Genomic DNA, 22,800 nt, shown 5'->3' on the forward strand with positions numbered 1-22,800 from the left:
ATCCAGATGGCCAATAGACACACAGGAAGATGTTCAACCACACTTATCATCAGAGAAATACAAACCCAAACTGCAATGAGATATCACCTCACACCTGTCAGAATGGCTAAAATCAAACACACAAGAAACAATAAGTGCTGGTGAAGATGCAGACAAAAAGGAACCTTTGAACATTGTCGGTGGGAATGCAAACTGGCACAGCCACTGTGTAAAACAGTATGGAGGTTCCTCAAAAAGTTAAAAATAGAACTACCCTATGATCTGCTAATCACACTACTGAGGATTTACCCCAAGAATACAAAAACACTAATTCAAAGGGATGCACGCGCCCCTATGTTTATTGCAGTGTTATTTACAATAACCAAATTATAGAAGCAGCCCAAGGGTCCGCTGCTGGAAGAATGGATAAAGAAGATGTGGTAGATATACACGACGCAGTATCATTCAGCCATAAAAAAGAACGAAACCTTGCCATTTTCCACGACATGGGTGGAGCTCGAGGGTATAATGCTAAGCGAAGTAAGTTAGTCAGAGGAAGACAAATACCACATGATTTCACTCATCTGAGGAATTTAAGAAACAAAACAAAGGAGCAGAGGGGAAAAAAAGAGAAACAAACCAAGAAACAGACTCTTAACTGTAGAGAACAAACCGATGGTCACCAGAGGGCAGGAAGGAGGAAGGATGGGTGAAATAGGTGATGGGGATTTAGAAGTGCACTTGTCATGATGAGCGCTGAGTAACGTACAGAATTGTTGAATCACTATGTTGTACGCCTGAAACTAGTGTAACACTGTACGTTAATACTGGAATTTAAATTAAAACTTAACAAAAATTAAATTAAAAATTTCAAGAATGAAAAATATTAAATATCCCAACGAATATTAGGCTTTATACCCCCCCCCCCCCCAGACACGGATGTCTATACCTTGTTGATGCCAAAGGGCCTGCTTCCCAGGAGAAACGCAAGGCTGAACAGAGACCATCTTCATTTCCAGAGCTGTTCCCATAGGCCAGGCATCTCTACCTACATGCTTTTGTTTAATCTTGACAACTTTCATGTGGATTAAGCACTACTACTTTTCACAGAGGAGAAAACTAAAGACTAGACCAGGGATGACACATCCAGTGAGGACGGGAGCAGAATTTAAACTTCCAGCCTCAAGTATGAAAATATGAGCCCATCTCACAGATGAGGCTGCATGATAATCAAGTCCTTTCATGACAAGTGCAAATCCACAGAAACAGGTCTCCAAGAATCTCATGCGTTACCTTCACTGGCTTCCCCATATTCTACCCCCAAAACTGCTGAATGAGGAGGCCTCCCTCCACATGTGATCTAATCACTGTGCTCAATTAGCATTCTGTGAATTAGGATTTGTAAGTGATTTGTTGTACTCCACTCAAAGTAGATAAAAAACAAACTGAAAACACTTGCTGTCGTGTTATGCACAATAGCAAACACTGTATAACATGCATATTGCCTCTGATTTGGGGCCAGATCCTGAAAAGAAGTTTGGAAGTCTTTCAACTTGCTCCAACTAAAAGTAAGTGATCTCTATGAAGATGGGTTTAAACATGGAGTTTGAGTCATCTCCCCAGAGGCCTTCAGCTCATTTAGATGCATGGCTTTATTTATTCAAAACTTGCTTGCCTTCTCCCCAGAAAAAAAGACCTGCAGCCCATCATCCCATCACTGCTCTGTGCAAGGAATCCAACATAAACAATGTCAATGAGAATCACTGTATCTAACAAGCTCCAGGACACGCCACAGCAGTGTTTATAAGATGTAAATGGAGTCTTGTTTTATTTCCCCTGTTCTGCTAAATTCAGATGTCTGCTTCATTTTAGATCCAGGCCTCCTGAAAAGAGCTTCACGTGCTTTATTCAATACTGTCAAATGTGCATACTCAGTGAGGCGTTCAGAACGGCGAACAAGAAACATGACCTAGACGATGCCCGTTTAGATATGGATGATTGAAGGGTTACCATACTGTGGTGGCCGGAAGTGCTGCTCACCGAACATTTCCAGCTCTCTGATTTCTGAGCACAGGACAGGCCTCTGTCCTCCCATAACGGGTATGTGGCCACTGGATTGTCAGCATGAGTGCTGGGTGTGGGTTCCAGCCAGGACGTTTAATAATGCCATGCAAGACCCTCCGGAGCGTTCACCCCTCTGCCAAGGTGCCAGGCAAGCCTCCAGATGGTGACTGCGCTGCCAGCCTGGGGTCCAGAGAGAGGATGACAACAGCACTGAGAGTCACCCCAACCCAGCCAACCAGTGACAGATACACAGCATGAGCAAGAAATAAACTTTTGTTAGTGTGAGCCCTGAGATTTGAAGGTTGTTTGTTATCACAGCATAAACTGGCCCCCTCCTGCCCGACACCCCGAACAAATGGTGCCATGAAAAAGGGCTTGATGTCTCTCGTGATAAGTTAGCAGATCTGTGTAATTTAGTATCTGAAGCTAAATGTTATTATCTTGTCAGGGAAAGATCCCTCGGCCCATAGTTCGCTTGGACCCCAATCATCATGTTCTAAAATCTGAATTAAATAGACCAAGCAAAATTGGAGAGAGAAAATTACAGTTGTAACCTTCCAAACTGCCAGTTCTAATTTATTGATCTGTCAAGGTTCTTAGTTGTAAACAATAGAAACCACTCTGGCTAGTTAAGTAGAAAAGGAATTGATTAAAGATTTATTAGCTTGCAGAATCTCAAGGGCAGGAACACCACCCTACTCGCCAGTGTAGACTACACTGCCCCACTGCTGGGCACAGACTCTATGGCTCATTTCACCAACCCGGACACGGAATGCCTCCAGTCGGCCACCATTGCTACTCCACAGCCATCACGCCACTTGTTTCTTTGAATCTCTAAGGTACAACCATATTCTCATGCAGGTATATCTGAATGCTAGGCCTCGGTTGCATGAATGCATTCTCGGTGTAAGGAAAAATGGGGAAATTCTTTTCTGGTGTTTTTGTTTTTTTTTTTTGTCTTAGAAAGGTGAAGAATTCCTCAAATACAGGAGAGAAATTCAAAGGTGTGGTCAAAAAGAACGATTAATACCCGCTACATCTTGGGTACCAAGTAACAGGGATGACTAAGGTCTTTAGGGTTCATTTTAGTCCACAGTCAAGTTCCCAGAGCCTCTCTGGTTTACCTGTCCCTCAGTTCTACCCAAGTGCCCTTCCAGTGAATCCCTCTTTTGAGTAGTTTCAGTTGGCTTCCGTCACTTGCAACCAAGAGACTCCTGATACAGAAGTAATCGTATATTAAAGAGACTCAAACTAGCCAGTTGCAAACAAGACTGTAAATATTTAGATGCTCTGAAGAATTTTTCAGATTTGTTTATTTTATTATTATTATTATTATTTTTTTTTTGCAGAGCAACTCTCTGCATTGACAGAAAAAAAATGAAACAAAAAACATAAGACTCTAGCTTTAGTTTGAGAACCCTAATTGGGATAATGAGCTACGTACTGATTACACTTACTTTCTCTATTAAAAGTCCCCACAAACTACTTTTTACTTAAAAAAAAATAAAAGGAAAAATGTTGCATCTACAAAGATCTTGTGTGCATATACCCAAATGAATTTTTAAAAATGAGTAATATGCAGAAGGTGCCAACTTACTGCCAAACGCTACATGGAAATAAGGTTATCTGGGGCGCCTGGGTAGCTCAGTGGGTTAAGCATCTGACTTCAGCTCAGGTCATGATCTCATAATTCATGAGTTCAAGCCCCACATCGGGCTCTGTGCTGACAGCTCAGAGCCTGGAGCCTGCTTCAGATTCTGTGTCTCCCTCTCTCTCTGCCCCTCCCCTGCTCATGCTCTGTCTCTCTCTGAAAAATTAATAAACATTAAAAAAAAAAAGGTTATCTATAAGAATATATCTAGACAGAGAAATAGTTAACCAATAGAGAAATACATACACACAGAGCCACAGATGCTAGGCTTATTACAAAAACAAACAAAACAAAGCAAGACAAACAAAAAAACCTAAACTCTGCTTCTGGGTGCTCAGGTTCAAGATCCCTGAACTGGACTAGTTAAAACATTAGAATATGAGGAAAGCAAAACCTTAAGGATAAAACTGTACAATAACTATACCAAACAGTTAAGGAGGCCAAGGACTTGACTTCTTGAGGTAACTGAGGGAAGGCTTCCCCTTTCTCCAAGAATGGCTTCTGGAACAGGGAGGGGGCTCCCAGGCTATGATTAAGGCTTGTGGCTAGAGCTGACTGATCCAAGGTGAGTATCTAAGACAGTAAGCTGGAGCTGAGGGAGGCCAGTCTTGTTACAGTAACACTTTAGGGAAAAGGTCAAGGAGACCTGGGATTTCCTGGGCAACCCTGCTCCTTTCCCCTGCACATAGTGGTCACTTAACTCTTCCTCCAATTCAGTGAGAAATTCTCAAGGTTTTCCCAATAAGTGTCTTTAATTTTTTTTGGTTTGTTTTGGCATTTTTTGCTTAAGTTAGGTCAGAGTCCATTCTCTCTTGTTTATAACCCAAAGAGCATTACATTAACCAAGTATACTTCTCTGCCATCTTACTCTCCCCATTATCCAACTCTAGCCTTTAGTAACTCATCTTTCTTGACTAGGAATGACTAAAAAGGCCCTTTGGTTTCTGCGTATCTAGTTTTTCTGTGCCATGTGGTCATTGAGCTTAGCAGCATTAACATTGCTGGTCACTTCTTAGGAAAAACGATGATCAGTTTTGACGTCTGGCTAAGAGGTTGCAACTTCAAATGCGTTCAGAGATCAGACAGGTAATGCAAGTGGAGAGAGTGCTGTGCTGGGTTCCACTGGACACTGTGGGCCCCATCGAATGATATTAATGTTCAAATACTTAAAAAACTGTACGGTTCAAATAAAATTCTTCACGGGCGAGATCTACCGCCTGAGCCATTCACCAACAACCCAGCTTGCTATGAGTTTAAATGACCCATGGTCCTAGACCGTGAGGCTCATACAACTAAATTTTGTCTCAATCATTTGACAGGATAAAAATGCTCTTGTACAGCAAATCCTCCCACCCTCTCTTAGCAGAAAACTCCACAGGCCATGAAGGGGACCCGCGTGAGGTCTCTAGAGAACCCAAGGGCTGCTTTTATTTATTTTTTTTAAAATTTTTTTTTAACGTTTATTTATTTTTGAGACAGAGAGAGACAGAGCATGACCAGGGGAGGGTCAGAGAGAGAGGGAGACACAGAATCTGAAACAGGCTCCAGGCTCTGAGCAGTCAGCACAGAGCCCGACGCGGGGCTCGAACTCACATACCGCGAGATCGTGACCTGAGCCGAAGTCGGACGCTTAACCGACTGAGCCACCCAGGCACCCCCCAAGGGCTGCTTTTAAAAGAAGCTTATCAACGCTGGTAGATTCCTGCTTTTGTGTGTGTCTTGTGGTAAATGAAGCAGGCTCCTGTTACTTTCTATGAAGCACAGAATAAAGAGCCAAACTCCTTAGAGGCAGAAGTACTCCAAAGGTGTCATAGCATAGATGGAAAACCTCAAATGCCCATCACCCTTGACAGTCTCCAGTTTGACTACACAACTCTTGATTCTCTTCGCAGACTAAAAGGGAAATCTCACTCGAGAAAACTGACAGGATTTTCTCGTCCTCGGAAAATGGACTGGACACACTGCACCTAACATCTCCACCACCACTTGTTGACAAACAGTGGGGCCTCCACTACCAGCTCCTTTGCCCACAGAATGTTCTCTGAGGAACTGTGGGGGTTTAGAAGGCGTGTGGAGGTCTATTCTCCATCTGAGGCACATCCAAGTTTTAATCAAAACCTGCTTTTCTCTGTGAAACCAAGCAACTGCTATTTCACACCCACATATTGCTGGAGCTCATTCAATTACCCTCAATGACTTTGTTTAAAATGAAAATGCTTTGCCTCCTAAGGACAGTGTGAGAGGACTGATTAATGTTGTTCCCTGAAGGACAGGAGTTGTAAGGTGCACAGCAAAAATCTAAGCAGCTGGAAACTACCGCTGGGCCATATTTTACAAGCCATTCAAACCTACCTTCAAGGGTTCTGTAAAGAGTAAGGGCTTTGAAGGCAGTTGGATATATCAAAGGCTCTACTATGCATCTTCCTCTTCCCTCCTGATGAAAATCACAGAATTAGAAAACTAAGATGATGAGAAGTGAGGAAGAAAGACTGAATTTTTCCATATGGTTATTCAGAAAAGGAAACAGCTTTTTTTTTTTTCTTTTCTGACACATTGTTCCAAGGGATCTGTAACTAACAAACCAATCTAGCACATTGCTGGTTCCCTGGCTCTGTGACTCAGAAGCCACTTTTCTCTCCAACATATTAAATGTCAAGTAAAATATCTCTGATAAGACAGAAAAAATTTCTTCAGGAAGCTTGGCTCCTATGTGAGTGCTTCTCCTGTGCAAATGAGCCACGTACTGTGGTGCTGCCTTTTAGGTGGATTGCTAACCTGTAAGAGAAACATCTACCCAAGACTGTGGAAAGCAGCATAAATCATGGAGGCCGTATCTTAGTCCTCACCCATGTGAGGTTTCACCCATGTGATCACAGTGTATGTCAAAGACAGAAAAACCAGAAAGAAACACAGCAATGGGGGGAAGGAAAAGAATTACAGCGATATTTTTATTCATATGTAGTATGCAGATTCTAGTGCCTAAGAGCTCTGATGGAAAGCTTCTGTCTATACCAAAATGCATGGGTTCTAGGGTTGTCCTAATGAAAAAAGACAGTTTTTATCCACCATGTATCATGTGCTCCGATTTCACAGTGCTCCAAGGCTACGACCTCTAATGTGAAAGCAGATGTAATATTTAGAGTTAGTTTCTTGCATGACTCTGAAAGAAGGGGAGGAGGAAAGAGGGAAAGAATTATATGAGGACTGCACTTTGCTTTTCTTTTTTATAACAGATTATTTTCTTTAAGAGAAGCACGAGCTATGATTAAAGTGGCAATATAATTGCTGAATTTTTGTGCCTCTAACACCTGCAAAGGAAGCACGTTGACAAGAAACCCTCCACAACCCAATTATTCCATGCAGGTTTCATCCACCCAAAAAGCCATCCTCAAAATAGAATGGAACTTTTTCTCCTTCACCGATCTGGTAGGTGCCTTCCACAAAGTAACCAAGAACCTAAATAACATTGTTTACCGTTATTCTCAACAAGCAAAATTTAAATAAGATCCACGGTTTTTAACACATAATTTCCGAACTTTAGTTGTCAATTACTTAATGGTGCATTCAGCTTATATTGCACATCTGGACAGGAGGCTACAAAGGAGTAAGATCTGTCCCCACGGAGATAAAGGATGGAAAACTCTGTTTCCAAAAGTGGGAGAACAGATTGGATAACTGGTCTTTCCGGTTTTGAGGAACATTTTAATTCAACTGAAAAAAAAAAAAAAAGGGGAAAATGAAACACATTCAAGATTCCCACTAGCTAGGAATGCCAGGAAGTTAGAATGTATATCTTGAAGAAGAGTAAATAAATAGAGAGCTGGGGAAAAAAAGAAATCCAGGGAAGAGTCTTCCTTAGGAGGCTAAAAAATTAAGCAGTACTTTAAAAATAGCAATAAGCTCAGTCATTTCTTATATATTTTTAACCAAAGTCATTTAGAGTTACACATCATAGGTTGAAATAGTAAGATTCTCATATTTTTTTTACATATCGGTGTCTCAGGAGTAAGCATCTACAAGGGGTCATTTTGGGAAATACAATCCTTTCCATCAAGCACAACTGTGGGGACAAAACGATCAATCTGAAATGGATTACCATGCGACATGTACAAAGCAAATGACAAAACAGGATGCATTTGTCATCATCCCCAGTTGGGGAAAGATTGGCATGGAAGTAGGATTGATATGGGAAGGTTTCCAGGTGATGACCCTTGACCTGAGCGGTCAAGAATGGAAAGGGCATGAATCACAGGAAGGGAGGATGGAAGGCTTGCAAGGAAGAGAATCAGCATCAGCCAAAGGAATGGAAATAGGTTACAACAAATTACACTTGGGGAACGGCTGAGGCTAAAGACCCAGGACAGATATGTGAATATTAAAGCTACCATTAATTGAGTGCTTATCCCATGCAAGACTCTATGCACATATTTCCTTCTGGTTTTTTTTGTTTCTAATTTAATTTTAATAAAACTGAGCTCCAGGGCTCAGACCCAGATCGCTCGTTTGTGTTAGCCACCCCCCACTCCCTAGCTGATCTCCTACAGTCTCATGGCTTTAGTCCCACCTGTACACTGATGACTCCCATCTCTGTCTTCAGCCTGGATGCTTCCTCCAACTCTAGACTAATACGTCCAACTGCCTGTTTGACATTTCCACCTGGATGTCTAAAGGTTACCTCAGACTCAACATGTTTAAATCCAACCTCCTGATTTCTGTCCACTACCCCCCAAACCCAAAGCTAAACAACAAAAACTTCTCCTCCCTCCCTCATCTTCAAAACACATCCAGGATCAGACTCTGCACACCTCCATTTCTACCAGCCTGTATAGGCCACCACTGTCCCCTGCATCACTGCTGCAGACTCCTGAAAAGGATGGATGTGAACTTCCCCTCCAGCGACCCTCGGAGTCTGTGCATTCCAACCCTGTCCATGTGCAGGACAGGCCCCAGTTACAGACACTGTTGTCTCAAGTGGTGACCAAGATTTAAGAGTGATTCTTGGACAGGTGACAACAGAAACAACACAGGCTGAGGGCGGATGTGAGAGGAAAACTGCAGGGCAGGCCTGATGGGGACATCTGAGGACATGGAGAGAAACAAAAGAACCTGAACCTTTAAGGAAAATCAAGTCCTAGGTCAAATGTCCCCTCAGGGTTAGCCTTTTTTGACTCCTCAGCTGGAGTTCAAGACCTTATTTACAACTTTAGTCACATTACTAGAGGCCCAAGCCGAGGACCGCCCTCACCAGACTTTGAACTCATTTTGGGCCCCGGCACCTGATACAGCATCTGGGACCTGGAAAGCCTTTGGCAGACATGTGCTGGAGACATAACATGGTGTCATGGAAAGTGCATTAGGAGCATGAAGAAGGGAGTGGAAGAGCAAATTAAGACTTCACTTGGTGGGGGGAGGGTGGGGGGGGGTCACCTGGGTGGCTCAGTGGGTTGAGCATCTGACTCTTGGTTTCGGCTCAGGTCATGATCTCATGGTTCATGGGATGGAGCCCCATGTCAGGCTCTGCACTGACAGTGCAAATCCTGCTTGAGATTCTTTCTTTTTCTTTCTTTCTTTCTTTCTTTCTTTCTTTCTTTCTTTCTTTCTCTCTCTCTCTCTCTCTCTCTCTCTCTCTCTCTCTTTCTTTCTTTCCCTCTCTCTCCCTCTCTCAAAACAAATGAATAAACTTAAAAAAAAAAAAAAAGATTTGGGAAGTGAGGTTTCAGAGATAGGAAAAAGTATTTGAGTTTATCCAGGAAGGTAACACTGATGGCCAGGCAAGTACAGCAGGGGTATGGCACCGCAGAGGCAAGCCTTGGAGCAAAGGAAGGCAGGGGTGTGATCCTGAAAAGTAGGTTAGCCTGGGAAGCTACAGGAAGCAGCAGAGTCAAAGGAAGAATTTTCCCTCTCCCCAAGAGGTGGGGGGTGGGGGACAGGGGATGTTTTAAAGAAAAGAGGGTGAGCCAGGCAACAGATAGAAGTTGCCCTAGAGGCTGTGGTTGGCTTGATGGGTGTGAGGCCCAGGCAAGCTCATACCTGCAGTTCTTAATCTTTTCATCCTCAAGGACCTAGTAAATTACTGAGCTTCAAAAGGAGGGAAGAAGGCCAGAGGCTTCACAACCAGAGGTTAAACTTGAACCACTCACTGAGGTGTGAGCCAAGAAGTTAATGCGGTAGGAAGAGCAACACCGTCGAGGGCTGTAAGACAAACCCAGGTTATTACTTCAGCCCTCGAGGTTCCAATTAACTTCCCATCAAGAGGCGCCGGGGCTCGGCTTCTCGCCCCGTGCCAGCCACCATGCCAACGTCTGCGGCGGAACTCAAGGGAAATTCGGCTGGAGAGTGGATCTCCATCGCCTCGATGAAGGCAGAGAGGAAAAGCCACTCACGGTGGATACCCACCTCGCTTTGCCAGGCCTCAAGAAGAAAACCGGGGGAAGCACAGAATATAAGTAAAACCCCAACACCTTTCTTTTCCTTTCCCTGCCCATCACTCGTAGCCCCTCCTCACTAGAATGTAAGCTCCTTGAGAGCAGGACTTGGTCCCTCACTGCTGGATGCGAGCCTGCAGGGAGCCTGGCACGCGGTGGACGCTCGGTGGAATACTCAATGGACTCGGCTCAGTCCCTCTTCGTATCTGGGCGCTGGAGGGTGCCACCACTGGAGCCTCCAGGGAGGGCAGAGCTGGGAGAAGCAGAAGACTTCTCTGAAGGTCCCGGTGGGGCTGCCTGCGGGCCCGAGCGGAGGGCTCTGAGCGCGGTCGGGGAGGGGAGTCGGGTCTAAGGCCCACGACTGCACCGTTTGCAACTGACCTTCCGGCGGGGACGCCCGCGCGGGGCGCAGCAGCCCGGCTCCGGCGTCCCGCTGCCGCCGCCCTCCGGAGGCGCTCGGCGCCCGCTGCGCACGTAGGTCACCTGCCTCCTGCTGGCGCCTCGGGGCGGGCCGGGCGCGGGCGGCAGGTGCGGCCCGGGCGGCCCGGGAGCCGGGCCCGGCGGGGCGCTACGGGCCGGGGGCCGGGGCCCGGCGCGGCGCAGCTCCGCGCACAGTCGCAGGCCGAGCAGCAGCGCGGCGCCGACCACACACCGGCGCAGGACGCCGCAGCCCCTCCCGGGCGGCCTCTCCCGCGCCATGGCAGGGGGGCCGGGCCCGGGGCTAAGCTCGGCGGCCCGCACGCCGCGCCCGGCCGGCAGCGAGGATGTGGCCCCGCGGGCCCGAGCCGCCCACGGTGGGAACTCCCCCGCGGGCCGGGGCGCGGGCTCGGACCCGCCTCCCTCCCCGCGGTCCAAGGAAGCCTCGGCGTAACCGTATCCTGCCCGGCCGAGCGCGCCGGCCGCTGGAAGGGGTGAGGGGCGGCGTGCCGCGTGGGGTCTCGGAGGTGCAGTGGCTCGGCGGGGCCAGAACCCGGGCTCCGGAGGGAGGGGGGGTCCCCGAGGAGGTGGGGGGGGGGGCTCCACCTCGGCCTCCGGCGCCAGGCGAGTTGAAAAGCTACATGGCCAGAAAAAGCGCATTCCTAACGGGGTCCTGGTTGGTAACTTCATTTTGTAGCATTAGTGTTGTTGAAGAAACACAGGAGGTAGGTGAGCTGCTAGGTTTTGCTACACGGAACAAGTTCTGATTGTCAAGCAGTTTGTGCCATTAAGCACAGCATAAAAATATATCGCACTTAGGTTCGGGTTTACAACTTCTCTCCCTCAAGAAAGAAGGGGGGGGGGGGGAGGAAATAGCACTCGATACAAAATAATCAAATTAGAGCTATTCCATTTCTAAATTCTGCCCGAAGCCAATCCATGCTTTCTCTCCGTGTTATGAAATGTGTGGGGGTGAAGGAGAGGGAAAGAGCCAGCTAAGACATCTGACAGCAGGGAGAGAGAACAGAAGTTACCATGGCATGATGTAAATCAAATTAATTTAGCTCCAAACACACACCTCCCTGCTGTCTTGCAGAGATACAGAGGGACAAATTTATCTTTAGGCAAAATGCTCCCCAGCTGGTGTTTCCATCACCACCTTGACCTTAATTAATCAGACTGAACGCTCACAGCCTGAAGTCCGGTGTTGACTGTTCATTTCCAATGGTTACAATTCTTTCCCATAACCTGTTTGAGGTTTGGGCTTGGGGTTTAGGTTTGGATTTGGGTTTGTTTTCTTTAGCTGTGGCCACTTCTTTTTATGTTCTATGCTTCTATTTTCCATACTTATACATGAGACTACCCTGCAGTCCTATCCTCCTCCCTAACTACCCACCGGGTGGGCAACAGAAACCAAATATGGAGTCCCCTTCCCCCACTCCCTGAATCTCAGGAATTTTCCACAAGGAGCCCTCCTCTCTAAAACCTCTGTAGCTTAAGAAAGAGCCAGTCTATTCTCTGTCACTGTACAAAGCACTTGGGCTATTTTTCTCCACATCTAACAACACAATGGAGTCCCTTCCCTGGGCCACACCAGTCTTCAGGCTCCTGAGTGTTTCATTATGATTGACTCTTGTTTTTTTTCTTAGATGTAGCCCTGGGGCTATTGCAGATGGGCTTTGTTTTAAAGAATCCAAGCAAGTAACATTTCCCTGACACACATTTTTAGAGAATATCTCACATTCTGTGACTATTTAAATAGTCAGACTTGACCTATGTGTTGGATCAGAACCCTGTCTTGCAGAAGCTGTGAGACTTTGGACAAAGTACTTAACCTCTCTCAGCCTCCATTCTCTCGTGTGTAAATAGACCTATATATCTGGTAGGATTACAAAGATTGCATAAAATATTAAATGTTCAGTAACTTAAATGCCTGGCTCACAGAAGCTACTCAATTAATGGTAATTATTTTTACCATTAAAGAAAATCCTGGATGTTATCATGAAAAATGAAATTTAAGCATTGATTCTAAAGTAGGTAAATGTAAGAAAGTATAAGGAGATTTATAAATATCTTACACATTGTCTGGCATCAGGAGTATCCAACAGTTGCAAGAAACAATGATTAAGGCTCACAAATATACTCCATTAAGTTGTATAATTGTGTAAGGCTATTTTTTTAATGTTTATTTATTTTGAGAGAGAGAGAGAGAGCACATGCACACGTGCACATGCGAGCAAGGAAGGGGCAGAGAGAGAGAGAGGGAGAAAAATAATCCCAAGAAGGCTCCATGCTGTAAGTGCAGAGCCCGACACGGGAAACTCACCAACTGTGAGATCATGACCTGAGCCGAAATCAAGAGTCTGACACTTAACGAACTATGCCAGCCAGGTGCCCCAGTAAAGCTGTTTTAAGACATGATGCACATTGTGCTTGATAAATCTGGATCACCAAAGTCTGGTGTAGACTTTGCTAGAAGTTTTATTTTCTATGCAACCAACACAGTGCTAGCTAAAGAGGTAATCTTTGGAATATTAGTGGAAAACCACTAACTTATGCCCTCTGCTCATCTGTTGAGTTACTCTCGGCGGGGAGGGGGGGGGGACATGAGGAGGATCCTATATTATGAAAATGGGGGTATTTAATAAGGCTCTGGACTGGGGTTGGGAGGGGGCACACAGAACAGTATAGCTCTTGAAGAAAATGGGCAAGATGACCTCATATTTTCCCTTATCTCATTTCTATGATTCTCTAATAATGTTTCCATTATGAGAAAAAATCCAAATAAAGTACAACATTTAAATGCCCTTTTCCCTCATCTTTTACAATGGTCCCCACATGTTTATTACTAATAAAAAGGAACTGTTTATATGTATGTAGCATCATTAATTTTCTAGGAAGAATTCCCCCATTTTTAACTTCCGCACATTTCCCTGTGTCGTGGATTTTAATGAATAGTGAAATGGGTTAGTTGGTAGGCGGCAGAGGAAAATCTAACTGATCACTGTCTTAGCTGACAAGCCATCTTTCATTCACGACATCTGCTTTTCTCATGGAGTTGAACCTGTCATGTTCCTTTCCGGATATGTTTCAAAAATGATAATCATTAACCACGGAGTCATAGGTTGGTTACTTAAATGTGCAGGTCAGTAAACCATGAAAGCAGTTTTCATCAGATCACAAATTATATCCTTCCCGAGGTCTCAGCCAGCAAAATGAGTAAAACAGAACATTTTTGCCACTAACCTCCCAGACACCATGCATTTAAATGAGTACACATGCTGTAAAGTGTAGTGGTTCTCAGTCCAGGGTAATTTTGCCTCCCCAAGGACATTTGGCGATTTCTGAAGACATTTTTGGGTGTTGCAATGGGTGAGGATGAGGGGAAGATGCAAGGGGCATCTCATGAGCAGAGACCAGGGATGCTGCGAGATCTCATCCAGAGCAGAGGATAGCCTTCCACAGCAAGGAATTATCCAGCCCCAAATGTCAGTAGAGCTGAAGTTGAGAAGCCCTGTTGTAACAATAGCTGTTCATATGGCAACTTTTAGTTACAGACTGTTGGGAGAGAACACAGAAGCTGAAAGACAGGGATCCTCACCTCTACCAAGTGGTTATTTCCCTTTCACTACATGAAGTATCTTGCCTGAATTAAAGTAATCGGATTTGGAAAGGAATAGAACTAGAATGTCTGGCATCAACATCTTCCCCCACGCACCCCATCCCCACCGTCTTTTCTATATGTAATACGTGTTCATTGAGAAAAAGATGTCAACAGTCACGTACCACGATTCAGAGATAGCTGCCCTGTCAGACTTTTTCCTATGCACCTAGGTACATAGTTTACAAAAATGAAATCACATTATACATATTTCTTAATAATCTGCTTTTGTATATGGCACAAATACTTACATACTAAACAATGTGATGTCTGGGATTTGGTTAGAAACAATCCAGTGGAAGAGGTGGAAGATAACGGGGTGTATAAATGAAGCAAGACTAACTTTGAGTCCGTAATTGTTGCAGCTGGATGATGGGGTTCACAGAGCTCTATTATTGAGCATGTTTGAAATTTTCCATGATAAAAATGTCATTAAACAGTAAGCTATTAACCTATAGCATCATTTTTAATGGCCATATGTGCTAAAACGTAACCAGTCTTCCACTGTTGAACGATTAGATCATTTCCAAGCTTTAGTATTCTAAACAATGCTGTGATGGACATCTTTATAGCTACCTGTGATGGATCAGAGGTAGACTGAGAGAGAAAGAAAGAGGTCAAGGATGATTCCCAGGACTTTCCTGAGTAATTGGAAGAATGAAGCTGCTATTAACGGAGAAAGAAAAGACTTAAAAGTAAGAGTAGTTTGGAGTGTAAAATCAAGAGTGTGATTTGGGTGGTCATGTTAAATTTTGGAAGCCCATTAGATATGTAAGTGGAGGTGTCAGGTAAGCAGTTGTATTGAAAAGACTAGAATTCAGGGGAGCAGCGAGGGCTAGAAATACAAATTTTAGATCATGGGCGCCGTGATGTCAAATAAGGGAGGGAAGAAATATTTGAAGACAGCTCTGGATCCACCAATTTACAGTCAGGAAAATGAGGAGGAGTCAACAAAGCATACTGAATTCAGCGGGTAGACAATAAGGGAAGAGAACGTGTTGTCCCAGAAACCAAATGAAGAAAGTATTTCTAGAAGGAAGAGACTAAAAGGTCTAATAACATGTGGGCTGAAAACTTCCCATGAGATTTGGAAACATGATGACTTATTTAATACCTCTTTCCCAACTAGGATGGAGGCTCCATAAATTCAGGGACTTTTCTTCAGTTATTTCTACAATACCAGTTCCGAGAACTTTCCCTGGCATGTCGTATGTGCTCAGTAAATAATGCTTGAGTTAAAGAGTAGAAATGAATCAAGTCTGTGTGCATTTGTAATTAGTTATAATTCTTAAGAATAGAATTGCTAACTTAAGGCAAAATTAATAGATCTTTCGATGTGAAGTGCTATTATTAATTTTTCAGTCCACCAAAGAAGCCTGGGAAGACTGGATTAATCCCATTCAAAGTCCATCAGGTATTCCTTTGTTATCAGTGGGAAACCTCAAAAAATAGCTTGAGCCAGCCTCTGGCCAAACGATGAACCAAGCAGTTTATTTTTAGTTCCCTCCCACTCTGCTATCACTATACTTGATCCCACATTGGATTCCCCCTCATCACGAGCTGCATCTTGCATAGGATTGTGTTTCTGGGGCTGTCAATTAGTTTCATCCTCCCCACCCTAAACGTGTAGCTAAATAAGAAGATACCAGTTCAACATGACTTAAGGCCCCATCGGAAGTATCCATGCTAAAGGAAGAACTCACCAAGATGAAAGCTTTGAAGACCTAGAAGAATGAAGTTACAATAGAATGACAGACACTGGAACTGCTGCTCAGGGCTGGCATCCCTGCCTAAAATCATACCACTGCTTGATCCACAACCTAATAAAGCTGGCTCAGAGCTCACCTAATGGAAAATGCCTGGGGAATGGCTTAATGCCCTCGCCTGCCTGGGGAGAGACCGCATGAGTCTTTCCTGCCTCTTTTGAATCTCCTAACACTGTGTTCTCCCATTCCTGGTATTCAACTTACTCTAGAATTTGTGGTCTTGCTTTCTCTTTCCTTTACATAGGCAGTTTCTCAAATATAGAGGTGCAGTCTTACCTCTGTACCCCTGCAACACCCTGCATAGAATGGGTCTCAACCACGTCTCTGGAATTGTTGACAAACAACAGACATCACACCCAACCAGGCTGAAGTCAGACCCAAGATACCACATTTCTTCCAACAGATCCTGTTGTCATCTATCCTGCCTGTAAAAAGAATCATACCCCAACCTCTACTGGATGGCTTACAGGTTATGTCTCCAATCTGGTACTTTTTTCACCCAAGGGACTCGGGAAGAACCACGGAATGCTTCACACAAGCCATTGGGAAAGAAGAACCAAAATGAAAGACACGGCTGGGGGGAGAGCAGTACTTTGGCAGCATGGGAATTTTGGGGGTCGATGGCTCTTAGGTAAACTCTCAACCTGGACAGGAAGTTCATAAAAGACACACACACACACTTTCCTGGATTCTGAAAACACATCTGAGATATTATTAGGTAGATTTATTTAATGAGACAGTCCTGGATTTCATGACAATAAAGCAGCTCAGGTGAAGAATTATCAAAACATTGCCTGTTTCATAGGACCACCTATGGAGCATTTACCCTCCCTCACCCTCAGCTCATCTTATCATTATGACACATGCCAGAAATAATCTCCCAAGCTACAGATCACTTTGAAGTCAGAAACATTCCTGGTTGAAATTTTCCCAAAGTCAAGGGCTTAAAAAAAAATCTTTTAAGGTCAGAAAAAGATCACCAGGGAGCTGACAGGGTAAAGTGAAGCACAACATGCCCAAAGGCAAAAATCTCCAGGCCCTGTCATTTCAACTGAGCTTGTGAATATATTAAAAATCCAGAGGTCAAAAGCCATTTTACTTTCTCATCACATTACTGCTCTAGCCCTACAGAAAGTATAGAAACCATATTATTTTCAGATCATGATGCGGGGATGCTCACACTCAAGCATGCATGAGAACCACCTGGGGAGCTGTTTAAAGATAAGTCAGAAGGCCCACCTCCAGAGAGGCAGTCAGAGGTGAGTCCCCCAAATCTTTATTTTAATGTGTTTCAGGTGGTCCATGATCAAACTGTCAGAAGTCTTGGCACAGAAGTTCCCCAGCCGTGGAAATAGTTGACTGTCAAGGGTGAATTGTTGAATGTCACCGGTTCTTACACGGTGTCCACGTATCCATGGGTGCAAATATTCTCTCTCAAGCCTCTAAGTACAGTTACTAAGAAAGTTTTACGTATTAACAAAGGGTCTTCATATGAGAAGAGAATGGCAGCCATTCTCTTCTTCCCCATGACTCGTTCCTGCCTGCCCTCCCTCCCCTGTTTCTGTAGCACCTGGAAATCTGCATCACTAGTGAGGCTGCAAAGGCATTCAACTCACTAGAGGACCCCAGAGAGTTAAAGAGACGTGGTCTCGGGAAGGTAGATTAAAGAACATAGCCAAAAAGTCAGCAGGAAGGAGAAGACCCTACTCTAAGCTTAAACTACTCATTGGCAGTGTGGCCTTTGTACCAGTTACCTTTCCTCTCTATGCCTTGGTTTCCCCATCTGTAAAATGGGCATAATAATGGTAACTTCCTATGTAATGATTACATAAATTGATATATTTAAAGAACTCGGAATTGGGGTGCCTCTTGATTTTGGCTCAGGTCATGATCCCACAGTTTGTGAGTATGAGCCCAGAGTTGGGCTCTGCGCTGACAGTGCAGAGCCTGCTTGGGATTCTCTCTCTCTCTCTCTCTCTCTCTCTGCCCCTTTCCCCTCTCTCTCTCTCAAAACAAATAAACTTTAAAACAAAATTAAAAAAATAAAGAACTCGGAGTAGTGTGCCTGGTGCATGGTAAGTGCTTCACGTGTCTGTAATGTGTTCCTATCGTTCATTGAAAGTCAGAAAGGACATTAGTTTTCATTTTGCACTGGTGTGTATTCCTCTTGCCTTCGTGTTGAATTGTTTGTTTGGGGCTTGGGCCCACTGGGTCTTGACTCCACCGACATAAGCAGGGAAACGAAACCCACACCTCTGCTTCTGTTGTTCCTACCTAGCCCACTGTCTTTTTCCTTTACAGTCATCAGCTACCAGGTCTGGGTACCTAGCCATCAGCTACCAGCATACCTTCTATGCTTTCCACCATTTCTTTAATTTTTTTTTTTAACGTTTATTTATTTTTGAGACAGAGAGAGACAGAGCATGAATGGGGGAGGGTCAGAGAGAGGGAGACACAGAATCCGAAACAGGCTCCAGGCTCTGAGCTGTCAGCACAGAGCCCGACGCGGGGCTCGAACTCACGGACCGTGAGATCATGACCTGAGCCAAAGTCAGACACTTAACCGACTGAGCCACCCAGGCGCCCCTCCACCATTTCTGGGAAGGCATCTTGATCCGATTTGACTGACAGGCCTTTTCCTTCCCACTTTGACCTGCAGTGTTCCAAAACATGCCCTTTCTCCCTTGTGCTTCTGATTTCTGCGGGCGTGGGGTGCCATGGAACCACAGGCCACTCTCCTCTCCGAGTTGACCTTTCTCAAGCTGTTGGTCGCGCTCACTTTTGCACACTGCGCTCCGCACAGTGCCAGTGCCCTTGCTGCTGATTGTCTGTCATCCGCCCCTCGGAACAGCGCCCGTCCCGCTGACTTGACCCGGAGCGTGCACCGTCAGTATTAGATACGACGCCAATCGCAGAGCACACATCCCCCAACACCTCTTTGAGGAATGTTCTCTGGTGCAGAGGCCCACTGAGAATTTGCCGGGAGGGCCCCTGGAGGGGAGTAGAAAGCCTGGAGCTATTCTCCCTCCACCCCCCTCCCCCTCCTTCTCCTCCTCTGTCCCCCACCCCCACCTTCCCCTGAGACTTAGACGGTTGCTCAGAGAGGGGAGACAAATGCTGTCTGAAAGAATGTTGCTGTTGCCAGGAGAGGAAGCAGGAGAAACAGTTCCCCTCACAAAGGGCAGCCAGGAGAAAAGCGGCTCAAAGCCGGACGACAAAGAAGAGGGGCCGGGGTTTCTGTGTCTTGCTAATATTGTGGGTGTGTACTTACCATTAGCTGCTTTAACCTCAAAGTATGAGATCAGTGGAATAGGTTTTTAATTGCTGCCGCTCTTATTTTAACATCGTTGTGGGTTTTTAATTCAGCCTTTAATGCGGGGAAGTTGTAGGTAAAAATCAAGAAGCGAATTCCGGTTGTTGCTGTAACTGTGGCCAACCAGGTATCCCAGCTCCCAACTCTGCAGCAAAGGTTCACCAGCCTAAGTCCCACAGCAGATGCAGGGATGGGGGTGGGGGTGGGGGTGGGGGTGGGGAATTATTTATTTTTGTCTCCCCGCAGGAACCAGTGTCTTGCACGGAGAGGGGCTCAGGAAAATGTGTGCAACCAAGGATTTCAAGAACCCTGCGGTGCTGGACGTGGTATATATGAACTCAATCTCCAGGCACCCCCTCTCCCCCCCCCCCCCCCCACTGGCTATGCCCCAAACACCCACTGCACTTTCCTGCCTCTAGGCCTTTGCTTATGCTATTCTTACTGCCTGAAAGGATCGCGATGTTCTGGAAATGGGAAGGTCGTGGGCAGGTTTGGAAAAGAGCAGGCTGAGAGATTTGGATTTTATTGAACGAGCAGTGGGGAGTCACTGATGGTTTTGGAACCAGAGACATTAGTATGGATTCAAGGTAGAATGTGATGAAGACCTTTATAGACCCTGAGAATGCAGATCACGACACTCCCAAACCTTCACCTTATATGCTTCAAAGTGAAAACAGTACCAACTGGTGAAACACAAAACATCAGATATATTGACTTTGAAAAAACTCAACTCTATATCTTCTGAATGCAAAATTCTGAAAACAGAAAACAGGATCCTTTTCCACGCCTGTCTCTGCTTTTCCTTCCCATCCAAGGCTGCCATGATCTCTTTCTTCATTCTCCCCGATAGTTATAGAATTTTATAAGGTTCAAACACAGAGATCTAACAAAATTAAGTGGCCATTGCCCAACTATACATTTTCTTCACACAAAACTAGGAGATGGTTTAGCATAATTGCTTCAGAATAAATCCTCTCACTTTGGCTGCAGCTTCAGAGAATGCACTGAGAATAGCCTCATAGCGCTGCTATCGTATATCCAAAGTGTCCTTTTTTTTTTTCAGATTTTATTTTTTATTTTTTTCATGTAGTTTCTACCCCCAACGTGGGGCTCCAGCTCACAATCCCCAGATCAAAAGTCGCAGGCTGTACCAACTGAGCCAGCCAGGCGCCTCCTATAGTATCTTTCTTGAAACCCTTAAAAGTTGATGACATTTTAAGGAAATCTTGGTTTCGTGTATTGAATATATTAGATTAGAGCACTCCTAAGTTTGGTGGACAGTAACGAAACTAGTTTGTAAGCCACAGAATGCAATCCTATTCCAGCATTCAATTTCAGAGCAAGGATGAGATTATTACTACAACTGGTGAGCACTGGGTACCTACCTAAAACCAGCCCAGTCCTTCATTTTGCCTAATGCTGATTTGAAAGCAAAAGGGTATTGATTTCACAGGAGTCCTCCAGCCCCAAGCTTTTTTAACAATTAAATTAAATATGAAAAGGAGATGACTGATGGTTTCATGGATAAAAAATGAAACTCAAAATTAAATCTGAAATCTGTCACCACCAGATCTCTTTAAAAACAGAGAAACCCTCTTTACCATAAAAATCCTTATCGTCTTGACCACCATGCTTTAATGAAATACAACTATTTCTGTGTGGCTCGTTTCAAATCCCATGTTAAACAAAGGGGAGAGGTTCCATTATCTTTCAGCCTTTAACATCCCAGGATAAATTGGCTGTTTGTCTACTATCTGTCCGCCACTGTTAGAAATTAAGTCTTTGTTACTGACAGGGGTAAATCTTAGCTGGGCAGATCAATAGAATTATTTCTCTCCTCAGACAGTAGAAGTTAGGAAGATAATGATTAGCAATGTCATTAAAAAAAAAAAAATTCTGCCTTTCATTAGCAGTTTGTGCTCCAGAAAACGCTTTCTGAGTTGCTGAACAAAAGACAGTTCCTAGGTTGAACAGCTTCACGTACCAGGGAAATTTTCTGCAACCCTGAAACCTAAGTGCCTATCAACAAAACAAAACAAAACAAAAAAAGATTCTATATGCAGTCTAGTCTCAGAACCATAGGAAAGCCTTCATAATTAACACTCTTTGAATCTGTTATAGGTCAATGCTAAGCCCTGCGTTACTGCACGGAAGGCCATCAATGGCCACACGATCGGAAGAAGAAGAAGAAAGCACAGGCTACACAAAATGCTTCCGCAATAAGAATAGTAACTCTGCTCTCAGAAAACAGACTGCTCTAGCTGGCTTCACACTTTGGCCCCACGTGGTTTCTTTGGAAACTACTTGTCATGAAATTTTATGATCTGTTAAAAAAAAAAAGTGTCAGAAGCTATCTTCTTACCTACCTCAGAAGGATGTTGCAAAGATTAAAATTAGATAATTGTGAAAGTGTTTCTAACTCTCCTTAGGGAAGACTTGGGGGCACGCTTTGTGGATAAGCTTGTTCTTTGGAACTTTGAAATACTCATCATGATCCCATCTCACAGCCCTCTCCCAATTAAAAGCCCGGGATTCTGCATCCTTGGCGACAGACACTTCTGTTGACCCAATATATGTGGATTTCCCAAATATTTCTACCTTCCACTCCAGAGCCCTTCCCACCTAAATTCCCCCAAATTCTACATTATCAAAACCAACTCTCGCATAAGACCTGCAAAACATTCACATTCAGTTCTAAGTCACTAGTATCTGTTTAGGGAGCTACACCCTCCTAAATATTTTTACCTCCTATTCTTCTCCTTCAGACTCTGATACACCTTCTCTCCCGGTCCTGCTTGTATATTCTCTCCCACAACCTATCATCCCCAGTGAGCAGAAGAGAGAGGAAATTCCATTACTGTTAAAAATCATTATGTATTATAAGAGATGGTCCAACAGGGGTGTGACGCACATAGGAACGGTTTGGAGGGGAGTGCGGGAAGGCTTTAAATTAAGTGAAATCCTAAGAGTAGAATTTCGAGTGAAATTTGAGGGCCATAAACTCAGGCAACAGGGGGCATCCCCTGAAGTCACTCACCTTGGGTGCTCCCTGTTCCACCTAGAGGCTAACCTAACCCCGATTACAGGGCCGCATGCTTCCAGGCACCAGGGACTGAGAGGTACAGAACACGGTGATGGCTTCTCAGGGACGGGCATGTTTGGTATACAGCATTCAGTTGCAGACAACAGATGCTACCTATGAGTTAACGTAAGCAGAAAGGTACTTATTTCCAAGTATTATGTGGCTTCCTAAAGCGTGGAAAAGTAGAGGAACAGATGCTGACTGAGCTACGGAGAACAACTTACAACTGCCTGTGCCATTGTTGGAAGAGTAGCTGCCATTGCTATCGGGTGCAAGAGGATCAGGAAGTGGCTAGTTCTGCACTGTGATGCCTCTGCCACCGTCTGCTCCAGCAGGAGTGGATGCTTCTGGTCCTGCTTCTTCCAACACTCTACTCAGTTCCAGATCCAAGTGTCACGCAAACGCGTCAGTCCGAAAGAACCTAAACCACATATGGAATGCT

The 22,800-nt window shown here is 44.7% G+C and overlaps 1 protein-coding gene across 6 annotated transcripts in view; it reads right to left on the reverse strand.

Moving 5' to 3' along the window:
- METTL24 (methyltransferase like 24) overlaps positions 1-11,066 on the reverse strand; it is a 171,346-nt gene extending 160,280 nt beyond the window's left edge. For 2 of the 6 annotated variants that reach the window (XM_058734956.1, XM_058734957.1), the window contains exon 1: positions 10,501-11,063. In XM_058734956.1, the coding sequence (XP_058590939.1) occupies positions 10,501-10,818 (318 nt within the window). In that variant the 5' untranslated portion in view covers positions 10,819-11,063. Of the gene's footprint in view, positions 1-10,500 lie in introns of all 6 variants that reach the window. The other 4 variants (XM_058734958.1, XM_058734954.1, XM_058734955.1 and 1 more) reach the window with 4 other exon arrangements.
- Between the last annotated feature and the right edge of the window lie 11,734 nt (positions 11,067-22,800).

The sequence above is a fragment of the Neofelis nebulosa genome, chromosome 6 (assembly GCF_028018385.1).
Source record: "Neofelis nebulosa isolate mNeoNeb1 chromosome 6, mNeoNeb1.pri, whole genome shotgun sequence".
Lineage (NCBI taxonomy): Eukaryota > Metazoa > Chordata > Mammalia > Carnivora > Felidae > Neofelis > Neofelis nebulosa.